Genomic DNA, 13,059 nt, shown 5'->3' with positions numbered 1-13,059 from the left:
GATTCTCAAAAAAAAAAAAAATCCTCATTTACTATGTAATGTTGTTAGATAAACATGAGGCAAAAGCTCTGAGAAATGTTTTAAACATAACATCAAAATACAAGAGTATTTGTAATCCCTCGTACGAACACCAGGGGGAGCTTTTTAGCTACAATAGTATCTGCACTCTATGCCAGACAGAGTTGAACTGTTCTGTATTTATGAGGTTAGGCATGTACAGTTATGCTTGGTTTGAGGGTACAATAACCTGCTTTTTATTTCGAAAGAACAATTTCTGTAAATATTGTGATTATTCTGAATACGTTTTTCATTTTACAATATAACATTTCCTTTGATAGCTTCATGTACCTTTTTATGAATTATTCTATAGTTTGAAATGTTTAATTACCCTTGATCTTTTTCTTAGCCATTTTCAGGATGTGAATTTGTTGCCCATACAAAAAAAACTTAATCATTCCCAAAACAATATTATGTATGGAGACATGCATACTATGTGTGTACATATTTTTATTATTGTATGTGGGTATTTCATGGTGCTACATTTGTGCTACAATCTTACATTCCCGGAGCGTACCCCCTAAATGGGCTGATTAAATCTGGACCTAGCACAATAAATGGAAGTAAAGTGTGTGAACATGTTTAACATGTAGGAGGCAGTGCATCCATATTCAATGAGAGGCAGGCAGATTCTTTGCTGCAGCTGCAGCCTTGAAACTCAGGGTTTCTCTCTGGTGTTTGCGCAGGCTTTATCTTGCTGCCGTTTTCATCCACCTGTAAAAAGCAGAAAACGCAGCTGTCTTTCCTCCTACACACACCCACCCACCCATTTTTAGAGTGGAGGTTGCTTGGGTCACTTTGTCCTTGAAAGCTTTGGTTGATCTGAAGGACATCATTGCAAAATAATGATAACACTAAAGCGGGACACAGGGGTGTGTTTCAGAAAATATATTTCATAGAAAATGCTCAGTTAGAAACCTGCATGAACAATTTTATCAAACATTGTGAAAAAAAACATTCTTTTTTTGTATAAAAAGGTTACATTATTACATCTCAAGATGATAGCATGACCTTCATTTTGAGCAGGATAGATTCTCATGAGTTGAGGAGGATTTGAAGGTGTGAAGAGCTACAGCAGACACTGTGTATGAGCAGATTATTAATCAGCAGGTCCCTGCAGTGTTCTTTTTAATACATATCCCTCACTCATAACATTAAACATTGAACAGATGTTAAATTCTTTATGTAGTCATCCCATGTGTAAAACGACAGTCCGATGTATTTTAAAGTATCCCAGTTTGCAGCACATCTTGTCATATAGAAAGACAATAGGAAAGATGAAGTCATAAGGTTACTTTTACTCTTAAACAGTTTTGTTGCTGGGAAAAATCTCCCATCAGTTGCTGTTATCTAGCCATAATAAAAACAACTGTTTATAGGACAGTTTTTATGATCCAGATTTAAGCACAAATTATCTGCAGTTATTCTGTGCTTGCATTGACTCATAATGAAGCAATCCATGCAAACATGGTTTTCATTTAAAAAAAATTTCAGTTTAAGCTGAAAAAAAAACAGAAGTTAATCAACAAAACCCTAGCTTTGCACCCAGCATGGCCTCCATGGATAGAAAACATAGTAGAAATTCCAGGAATTAACTATTTGTTGGAATTTTTGACAGTTTGTATCTTATTAAATCACTAAAAAAAACCATACTAACATATATTCGTGAACATCTTTCTGTAGTATTAGACCACAAAATGGGAAGAAATATATATATCGTCTTTTACTCCAAAACATCAGTTACCACAAAAACAGTTAGCATGTCCTTGTTTTTTTTGTTTCTTTACATTCACCCAGCCAGCACTTTTATCAGATAAAACATAATTTTTACCTCACAGCTCTGAGTTTAGAGACAAATTTATTGCAGAATTTAGTCTGGGCAGGAATCTGGACCTTGGTCCAAAATCTAAAGGTTAATCGTATTATTAATTGTATTATTTGTAGAATTTTATAGAGCTGAATGCTGATCTGGGAAACAAACATCAAGGCCAACTTAATCATGCTCTGCATTCAAGTCAGAAAACCAGGAAGAATATCAAGAAAAAACATGTTTTAAACATTTTGCAAGATTTTAGTAATAAAAAACACATAAAAGCACCATAAAAGCTGGGGTTCTGTGCAGCACCTCAAGAGACACCATGGACCTTTTAGATGCTTCTCTAAATAATGCTCTTCCTACCCTGCCCTATTTTCTGTAAGTTTGCAATTTTGGCATACTATTTTTCTAATGACTACGTCTATCCGTGAAAAAAAATTATTTACTAACTGCTGAACCACAGTGAACATTTTTTTGCATGCATTTAAACAATGTTTTCTGACAGAAAAACTGAAAGACATCAGAAGTTAATATGCACAGTTTCTACACCTAATAACCAACTTGCATTTTGTTCATTTCTGTAGTGATAAGGATTTAATTTCCTTCTCAGGTGTTTTTGTCTCATGAGTTGATCAAATATGCAAACCAAGGTTTGTTTATGGTAAATTAAAGAAAGTCTTGTGACTAGTGACCAAAGCATCTGATTAGATCAACTCATGTTTTTTTTCCCCACTTGTTAAAGGATATCTACATTGCTTAATGATCAATTGAACTGCTTAACTTTTCTAATACTGGTGCCTTCTTCTACAATAAAGTGACTAATTGCTTTTAAAATCTTTCCATCCAATGGTTTTTGACCACAGCAAGTGAAAGAAAGGACCATTAATTGAAAGTCTGTAACCATTATTATTTTGGCGACTATCAGAAATCCTGTCTCCCATCTACACTTAGTGTATTCGCCAGGGAATACATGACACGGCTGTTCTTTGGAGAGGTCCATGTCGGCTGCTGACAGGAAGACGTCTCTGTCCTGTAAATCTGGGCTTGAGTTTTAAACAGGCCAAAGCGAGCTGCAAGGAGGAAAAAGTCCCGTCTGAAGGTATGGGTGAAGAACGCATAGAGGAAGGGGTTTGCGCAGGAGTTGATGGGGTAGAAAAGGACCAGGAGGATTTTGGCATCTGAGATGGTGATGAGAGGAAGCTTGAGGGCGGCAGAGATGGCAAAGAAGGAGATGGGCGCCATGCAGACAAAATCAGTAAAGATGAGGACGGCCATGCGTTGAGCCACTCGGGTGTCTGCATGAGCAGGTGCTGATGAAGGCTTGCGGTAGGTCAAGTAGATGCTCAGGTAACAGCCACAAACACAGAAAAAGGCCAGGATGTTGAGAATGAGTAGAGAAACAACGTAGACCTGGGATGCAACAGACTCCACATCCATTGGCAAGCAGATACACACCTGTACAGATAAAAAACTGTTCAAATATTGATAGCAAAATTCTAAAATGCACTTAATTCTCTAACTTATGTCAAACAAGTTTATTTAGAGGCAATATAAGGAGAGAAGCTTAAGTACAGAGGTTAAGAATGTTGGCTTCTTTGTCCTATGAATATGGAAGTCAGCTGAGTAGAATGGAAATAAGTGTGATTAAAATAAGTAGTTCATCGTTAACAAAACAAGCCTGAAATGTTTCATCAATCATTCAATCAGAGAACTAGTCAAGTGTAACACGACAACTCTGGAGGAGCTACAGAGATTCACAGCTAAGGTGAGAGAATCTGCTGAGGTCCACTTTTATGGAAAGGTGCAGACGAATAAGTAGTCTCATTATCACTTTGCAATGAGTCAAGTTGAAGACTAGACAAGATAAGACTGAAATTTTACTTTTTGGCCATATTTGCAAAACACAAACTAATTTCTTGTGGGTTGTTGGAATAAACATTTTTGTTGGAAAGCTTTTTAAAAATTTCTACACCTGTCCTATTTGTTAGTTTCAAATGTATACAATACTTTGAAGTTTGTGGCTGTAATGTCATAAAATGTGACAATAATCCAGCCCTTTTATGCCGAGCTCTTGCATTTGAGAAGGATCTTAATGTAACATGTGTTGAACAATAAGCTACCTACTTTGCTGTAGCTGCTTACACCAAATGTGGGCAGCAATGCAGCCAGCAGAGAGAAGCTCCATCCAGCTGTCATAATGATGCAGGCGTGCCTGAGACGAAGTTTGCGGTCGAGTCGCATGGCGTTTGTGATGGTGTGCCAGCGCTCCACAGTGATGGCCGTTAGCGTGAACACTGACAGCTCGCTGGCAAACACCTGTAAACCAAAGTAATTTACTATTCACAGACAGTGATGAGCAATGACATTAATGTACATATGCCAGCAACAAAATACACACACACCGTGAAAAATCCTGCCACTTTGCAGCCAAAACCCGTCTGCCAATCAATGGCATGGTTGTAGTAGCGTCCATGAGTTAGCATGTCAACAGTGGCAATCACTATCAGGTAGATACCCATGCAGAGGTCAGCGAATGCCAAGTGGCACATGAGAAAACGAGGAACAGTCAGCTTGGAGCGGCTCCCTAATGACAGGGCAGAGGGAAAACAAAAGGGCTTAAGTGAGAATTAAAGATTTGAAACAGCTACAAAGCAAGTTAATAACAGCTTTACAGCTTGTTATGTGACCATCCAACCCTGGGATATAAAAGGTATGAACAGCACTCTAAGAAAAAAAACTAACCAGTATAGTAAGAAGCTTAGGTAAAGAAAATGTAATCTGGAGTGTACAATAAGTTTGCCTCACATTGTTTCTATGAAAGCATTGTTGAAAGGCTTTTAATGCAGAGTATGTAGATCAGGCATCCCCTAAAGTCGGTCCTCTAGGGCCGCTGTCCTGCAGGTTTTAGAGGTTTCCTTGCTCTAGCACAGCTGATTTTAAATGAAAGCTCATTAACAGGCTTTTGCTCAACTGCAATCATCATAATCAGCTGTGCTAAAGCAGGGAAACCTCTAAAACCTGCAGGACAGCGGCCCTTGAGGACCGACTGTGGGGATGCCTGATGTAGATAGTGCTGAATAGCACAAAAGAGCTGCTCTTGCTCTGTACTGTCAGCTTTATGTTTAAAAAAGTACAGCTGTGCAGGGTTTTGCCATCTCAACTTGTAGTTTATAAATGCTCTAAGCATTTTATTTTAAGATTGAAATATTTGTAACGTCCTAATTTCTGTCGTAGGTCTACAAAGAGGAAGCTTCTACATGTTGATTGTTTTTAGGAGGTATCATCCTGTACTAATCTGCATGGTGACACATGGTGATGGAAGAATCATGCTGCAGGAAAGCTTTTCTGAGAGGTTGTCTAAAATTATTGGAGGGGGATATCTACTCAGCTATTAGCAAGAGTACCTTGGTGCTACCTTTAGCCATGCAAAACGTGGATGACTACCCATATACCAAAGCTTACAGCGGGTTAGCTAGCTGAAAGATGGCTGCAACACATTCATGCTTTTTTTTTTTTTTTAGATCAATGCAAATAGACGTTAGACTTTTAAAAAAACAATCATTACTCATATTGGTGAATGTCTTATAGTGAATATTAACACTGCTATATACATCCTAAATGATAATTAGTATTAAAAACATTAATTTTACAAAAAAAAGAGAAAAGACAAGTTTCTATTTCAAACCAAGAACTGAATCACATTAATGAATTAGAAAACCACAGCTGCAGAACAACTTTCAAGTAGTTTCTCACTAAGTGCATCTGAGCTTTACCTAACAAAACCAAAAGAACCACTGCGTTGCCAAGCAGAGCAAGAACAGAGATGATCCAGATGAGGATCCGTAGGGGGATGGGGGACATAATGTCCTCGCACGGATTAAACTTGTCAGGTGTCGGGCTGCAGGAGACGGAGGTGGAGTTGGAACAGTACTCTCTGTAGAAGGCTGGCATAGTTTTTGCATCAGGGTGATTACACAGAGAGATCCACTGAGATCTATCATTTGATACAAACAAGTAAAAAAAAAAACATCAACAATAAAACAGTGCAGTACCTGTTGAATCAATGATATTTTTATTGGATTTCTACCTGTTACTGTGTACGTTCTTGAAGGCGCAGCAGTGTGAAGGGTATGTCAGTTTGGCTATTTGGAGTTTTGTATATCGCTGCACAATAGGAAGCTCTTTCAGGTGATAAGCAGATTCTGCAAGCAGCTTCTTCAGACCACTGAGGATGGAGTCTGGCAGAGAGCTGACAGCTGTCTGAGAGATGTCTCTGTAGAGGCAGAGCCAGGAGCATGAAATTAATCTGAACAATAATTTGGCAATTCTTTTTAAATAAATTATGAACATACCCTAAAACATCTACACACACAAACTCATATTAGTCATTTATAGCTCTTCATAAAAAAAACTTTTATTTCAGAACTGTGGGCTTTCTGGTTGGTTTCAGGTCATACTCTGGCCTCTGTAATTCTAGGTGCTTCTCCTACAGTATGTTTGGTGTGTTGTCCTAGTTTTTGAGTTTTACATTTAAAAAATAATTTTGTAACGAAACATAATTTAGCCCAGACTCCATGGAACTTAACCGTAACCTTTTACATAACATTGCAGAGGCATTACAAGAATTTACTAGCTTTTTTCTCTTAAAATCCCTGGGTACTTTCTTCAGGTTTTATGCAACTCCAACTGATGAACCCAGAACATAAATAGTGATTTTAAAACAGTATATCATTATACGTCTAGTTCCCATTTTAATGTTTTTCAACACTCATGCTCATTTTAAATGCATTTTAAAATATTCTTGTCATATTGTCAATTTCTTGAAGATTTTTTAGCATTGTGTTTGGTACGAGTGCACTATAAGATGACAGAGAAACCAAATGCGCTTTTCAGAGGACATGGAACAGCTACAGCAGAAGGAAAGCAGGGAAGCTGAAGGAGAGAAGCTAATCAATAAGAATAGAGCTCAACCAGTGGGAAAATATATATAAATATTCTTGGGATTTTAACTCCCATTTTGGAAATGACAATGACACCTGTAGGGACATGATCAGGAGGAACCGACCCCCAACTCTGACTCCGAGTGGTATTTCAATATTGGACTTCTGTGCAAGTCAAAGATTTGTCCATAATGAACAACGTGTTTAAGCATTGGTGAACCTGGCTCCAGGACACCAATCGTCCTAGGAGGTTGATTATAGATCTTTTGACATTCACCTGCATGTCTTGGACACTTGAGAGTCCGGCTGATGGTCATACCATGGCAGAAGCAGAGTGTTTTTTTTTGCAGATGGTTCTGCTGGCTTCCTCCTGCCAAGATCTACAGTATGTACTGGAGCAATTTGCAGCCGATTGTGAATCGGCGGGGGTGAGAATCAGTGCCTATAAGTCAGAGGACATGGTTCTCAACCAGAAAAATGTGGCTCGTCACCTTCAGGTTTGAGGAAGATTCTTGCCTCAAGTGGAGGAGTTTAGGTATCTTAGGGTCCTGATCACAAGTGTGGGGAGAACGGAACAGGAGATCAATAGACAGATAGTTACGGCTGCTGCTATGATGTGAATGCTGTCTGTTGTGGTGAAAAGACAACTGAGCAAAAACCCAAAGCTCATGATTTACTGGTCATTATATGCACAGACCCTCATCTATGGTCATGAAATTCAGATCATACTAAAAGAACAGGATCCCGGATACAAGCAGTTGAAATGAGCATTCTCTGCAGGGTGGTTGGGCTCACCCTTAGAGAATGGGTGAGGAGCTTGGTCATTTGGGAGGGGCTTGGAGTGCAGCTGCTTCTCCTCCACATCGAAAGGAGTCAGCTGAGGTGTTTCAGGCATATCCTACCGGAGGGAGACCCAGAGGACAACCTAGGACACACTGAAGGGACTATGTCTCCCAACTGCCCTGGGAGCATATCGGGCTTCCTCCAGCAGAACTAGAGTTTAGGAGTCTCTACTGAGACTGCTGCCCCCCTGACCTGTTTCCAGATGAAGCAGGAGACGATGAGTATGAGTACTGTATGCTTAATTAAAAGGATTTTGGAGAAGTGGTGCAGAAATAATTATCCAAACAACTTTTTAACATGACAAGCAGCTCCTGTTTGTTTGACATGTTGGATACTAGAGGATGTCTCTTCTCTTTGGAAATGGGAAAATCTCTGTTATTGAAATTCACTGTCTTCAGAACCGTTTTTTTAACTCCCAGTTCTAACTTTCATCCAGATTTTCTGTTTAAAATGGAATATCAGAGTCATCTCCATGCATGTCAGACTGTTGCCTGCTTTGAGTTAAAAAGGTGAAGTGTAAAAGATACGAGAGAATGTCATGCTTACAGCACCACCAACCCATGGGAACCCACAAAGGCGTTGGGGCTGATGTGAGCAAGCTGCTTGTTTCCTCTGAGAAGCCTTAAAAAAAGGAGTAAGAAATAAGGAAATAAAATGTGAACGTTAAAATTTCATTTTAGTGACTGTGCGTCTGTCTGTGACTCACAATCTGTACATCTTTGTTCCATTGAAAGCGTCACTTGCCACCTTCTTGATGCCATTTCTGGTGAGCCGTCTGTCATCAGAAAGAGAAGCCAAATCTCAGTCACATGGCTCTAATGCTAAACAGTACCAGCAGTGAAAATTATCTGAGCCGCTGATGCCAAACTTGCTGTTTGCACTTCCTTTGTTCCCACAAGCTAAATCTGTGCAGCTACAGATCTTCAGCTAAACAGCAAGTGAATGGCTACTGCCTTTGTCAGCTGCTCTTTCCTCTTCTTGTCTTTTTTTCTGTTAAACAGAAGGGATGATAAAATCGTTGGCGATATTATGAAACCTGGGTCCCATCGGCACAGACGAGCACTGTAAAGGCTCCCCACTCATCCTACTGAAGAGCAAAGGGAAAGAAGCTCAAAGCAAACACATACTTATAATTTGTGGTTATTTTTGTGCATCCACCTCCAACATTTATACTTATGACTTATATAATATTTCATAACCATTCTGATTACTAAAGGGTCATTCTTCTCTGGCCTTGGTTGTCATTTTGTGGCCCTTTGGTTATCTTAATTTATATTAGGTTGCCTTTTTCTCATAATCAATCCTTTTTCATAGAAATATCAGAAGAGTTTTGAAGCTTTTTGAAAACTGCTTTACTTCCAACTGAATTACAGATACGTCCTTTGCTATTACTGAGTGTTTCTAACTATTTAGGCCTTTACAGAAACAACTAATTGACTAATAGTTTGTTTATTGCCCATATATGCAGCTACAGAGGCTCACTGAGGTCCAACTGATATCCTTGGGCTATTTGGAGGCAAAAAATGATAGATGTCATTTGTTTAATTCTAAAAACTTATTTGTAAGAGTGTACATCTGCTTTAGTCAGTTACTTCGGTAAAATATCTTTTTGGCCTGTCTCTATTAACCAATTCTTAAAAACTATGGCACAACTGCAAGCCTGTCTTGGTCTAACTAAGAAAGAAGAAACTACTCAAACATTGAATTTCAATAAAGATTTAGTGAAGTCATTTAAAAAGGCTGGATTTAACACAGGAAGATCGGTTTAATTGACCTTTTTTAACCTTAGCCAAAACAAAAAAGTCCTTTTTGGTTTGCGTCATGTGAAGACCCCAGATTCAGAGAGTGGCTTTAGCAAAGCAGAGGTTTGAATAATAAAACTTTAGGCAAATTTACAGTTTAATCACAGGATTAGCTTTGCTGCTCGGGCCTAAAAATAACAAGTGACAAAACATAAGACTAAACTAATAAACTCAACACTAAAGCATGGAGTAAAATCACAAGACCTTGAATTGCAAAAATAGACTAAGAAATTCCAAAATGTAGCAAGATCAATTTATATGTAAATAAATTAAACAAAATCCATCTTTTGACCACATGGGAGAGATCAGCAGTCTTTCTTTCCGTTTTGAATGATTTCCAGCGGGAAGATGGAAAAGCTACCAACAAATAAGTGGTATCTGTGGAGAAACTGCAGAGATCCACAGGTCAGAGTGGAGTTTCTAATATTTTCTAAAGCTATGTTCCTACAGTGGGTTTTAATGCTCAAATCCTATTTATGTGCAGGAATCCGATTTCTTTTTGAGGGGTTGTTCCAATTACCTTTAAAATGTTACCTATAAATGACAAATTTTTGTGGCTCATGGCGAGGGCAACTAAAATGATATATGCCATCACCTCTCTCCTCAATTCCTAAGCCGAAAGACTTGATGCAATCCGATGTATTGGGTTGCAACAACGGGGAGATCATCACATGTTCACTAATCACAAAAGCATTTTAAAGTCCTGTGTCTGAAGGGTTGAATACGCATTCTATGAAGCAACTATGTCCTAAATCTAAAAGTTTTATTTCTGCTTTTTATCAAGCTTTTGAATTTCGCTGGCTCTCTCGTGCAGTTCTATCTCAGCTCCTGTCTGTTTTCCAACTGCTACAGTGTCCTGCTAAAGGGGTGCAAAGTTGTGAAGAATGGGATAAGAAAATTACGTCAAGGTCACATCTAATCAGCCTTAGACGTTCCTACTGGCCACATCCTAAAAAATACAAGTTTGATTGAGACCACATAAGAATGTGGCTCGAATGTGACTTGAAAAAGTCAGACATGGGCTAGATCGGAGCGCTCCCACTAACTCTGGGCATTCCCACTCACTCTAAACATCCTAACCTGATCACTTGGACCACTCTTGCCTGCAGTGAAAATTAGGTCTAATAGTCATACACTTCACATATCAGTCCTTCATAATAAAGTGGGAAGAAGATGAGAAAATCCAATAGATAAATAAATTCATACCAGCATAAACCAGCCCCATGGTGATGCACTGTGCTGACAGCATCAAGCTGTAGGTTTTTTTTTGTTTTGTTTGTTTTTATCAGCAGGGACTAAGGAAGCTGGAAAGGCTAGAATAAGATAACTTAAGGTAAAACATATTTATGCGTTAGAAGGGTCAGGTCAAAGTTAATATGTACAGGTAATAGATGTTCGAATAATAATTAAATATTTTAGTCTTTTAATGAGCAAAGTGAGAGTAAAAGCACTCGTTTTTGGAAATTCCAAACCTTATCATGAAAACCTACCAAGTGCAGCTGCTTCTTCTGAAACAAAACTACCACCTGTTTTAGTAGACAAATTATATTACTCTATTGCACAAGCAGCACAAGTATTTGAGGTTCCGACACCGTATTTCCTTGTTTGTCAGTCTCATAATTATACAAAGACATGGCTGTGGGAAGTGGGGGTCCTTGGAGGTGCTACAACACCCCCAGTGGCGAGAGGGTGAGTTAAAAAAAATGTATCAAAAATACTTTGCACATTTTATAAATTTCTTATGAATATTTTGGGAAATTATTTAGACTTTTAGTATTAGCTGTTTTTTGTTTTTAATATAACCCTTTTGAGGCCTAATCAACACAAGTTTGTGGCAGTTTTGTTGTCATGATAACAGTCTAGCGAACTAGTGATCGCGAGGACAGATACATCCCACTCGTGGCAGCACACTAGTAAGTTTACATAGTTTAACGACACAAACGATGAGGAGGAAACATGGGGTAGAAACACATCTTGTATTTTTTTTTTGCAAAACCCCAACCAATGAAGAAAATCACTGGTACCGAAATCACTAAAACGGAGAGCAGCCGGAGTGAGGAGACTGTTTACCCGCCCCTGATGGCAGTTGCACCAGCGGACTTAGCACCTGCAACCCAAGCTAGTGTGCTTGGATTAGACAAACACTTCCAGCCAACATCCTCCTGTTTCAAATTTCTTGCACGGCATTGTAGTAAGGAAACGTTCTCGTGTTCTGTGGCACCGGCAAGGTTTGCTGGACGGCAGTGCATTATGTGGAAGAGCAAGATCACATTTTGTGTTTCATTTGTCTGAAAGCAGTTTAAAAAAAAAACCATTAATATAGAAAAATTTAAGAAAGACAACCCCTTCGTAAAGGCTGGGTTTTCAATTTGACGTAAAGCAACTGAAAAATTTTACAAGCATGAGAGTTCAGAGTTGCACATCGAGTCAATACAAAAGTTGGCTGCTTTGAATGACGTCCCCAAAGATGCTCAATAATCCAGCGCTCATGCCAGAAAGCAGGCTACTGCCAGACACTGTTTAGAGCTTCTCTTCAGGACCATCAGATTCCTTGGCAGCAAGGGAATTGCCTTCAGGGGTGACACAACACCGGAAGGAATACATGATTTAATGCTGAAGCACACCTATGATTTCCCTGAAGAAAGAAAGTGGATACAAGGAAGAGACAACTGGACGTCAGGCACAATACAAAATTAAATAATTTAAAAAGTTTGCTCATGCTATGCAGAGGGAAATTGTTGCCTGCTCATCACATTTTTATTTTATGGCCTTACAGCTGACAGTACAACTGACATTAGCTCCACTGAGCAGTTCTCCTGCAGTCTGAAATATGTTGACAGCAGCCTCACACTGTGATTTTGGGATTTTATAATGCTCCGTGCAAAGCATTCTAGGATATATCTGCTTCTTCTGAGGCCCTTTTTTTTCCCCCTCAAACACTTTGTAGACACCTTTTCTTTTATTAACCTCTGCCATTTTTAAAGAACCGCAGTGAGAAAGGTGAGCTTCAATGACTGTCTGAAACTGTAGCTCACGACACATATGCGGCTGAAAGTGCGCATGCACAGAAAAAGACAGCTAACGGTGTTAGCACAAAGAATTGTCTTACGTAAATATATTACTAGAATTATTGACAATTAGGAGGACCACTTATTTAGCTGATCCACCGATAGAACTTTGCCCTCTATACCTTTAAAGTGACTAAATTCGATTAAATAGATACCAGAAACTGCTGCATTATTTTATTTTAGAGAGTGTTATTTTTATCTTGTGTTCTTTGGGTAACATTTAAATAGTATAATAATATAATTTCCTTGAGGTTTGCGTAAAAGGATTTTGGAGCTGATAGAGTCATGTGTGAGATTAACACAGTGACTCAGGTTCAGTTATAATTTTATTGTGAAGTTTAATTAATAGCGCATATATTTACCTGAGAATTGATGATGTCTCTGTGTTACACACCCTTGTTGCATGCACTGAAGTGGATATGACAATCAAGTAATGAATCTCAATTTATTTATGTATTTTATTTTAAATAAGCCGATAGGCTCATTTGTCTTTTGTCTGAAAAAAACCCAAAACAAAACAAGAAAAGGTTTCA

The 13,059-nt window shown here is 38.6% G+C and overlaps 1 protein-coding gene across 1 annotated transcript in view; it reads right to left on the bottom strand.

Annotated features, from left to right (window-relative positions):
- Positions 1–2,791: 2,791 nt before the first annotated feature.
- The window catches only part of LOC107085539 (lutropin-choriogonadotropic hormone receptor-like), a 21,850-nt gene continuing 11,582 nt past the window's right edge, over positions 2,792–13,059 (bottom strand). The window contains exons 7-14 of the mRNA XM_015375902.1: positions 11,368–11,490; positions 8,363–8,431; positions 8,203–8,277; positions 5,961–6,146; positions 5,647–5,867; positions 4,276–4,457; positions 3,998–4,189; positions 2,792–3,328 (exon numbers count right to left, since the gene is read on the bottom strand). Of these exons, the coding sequence (XP_015231388.1) occupies positions 2,795–3,328; positions 3,998–4,189; positions 4,276–4,457; positions 5,647–5,867; positions 5,961–6,146; positions 8,203–8,277; positions 8,363–8,431; positions 11,368–11,490 (1,582 nt within the window). The 3' untranslated portion in view covers positions 2,792–2,794. The remainder of the gene's footprint in view (positions 3,329–3,997; positions 4,190–4,275; positions 4,458–5,646; positions 5,868–5,960; positions 6,147–8,202; positions 8,278–8,362; positions 8,432–11,367; positions 11,491–13,059) is intronic.

This window comes from Cyprinodon variegatus, unplaced genomic scaffold, assembly GCF_000732505.1.
Source record: "Cyprinodon variegatus isolate N-32 unplaced genomic scaffold, C_variegatus-1.0 Scaffold127, whole genome shotgun sequence".
In the NCBI taxonomy this organism is placed as follows: domain Eukaryota; kingdom Metazoa; phylum Chordata; class Actinopteri; order Cyprinodontiformes; family Cyprinodontidae; genus Cyprinodon; species Cyprinodon variegatus.
This window is presented reverse-complemented; position numbering and strand designations above follow the sequence as displayed.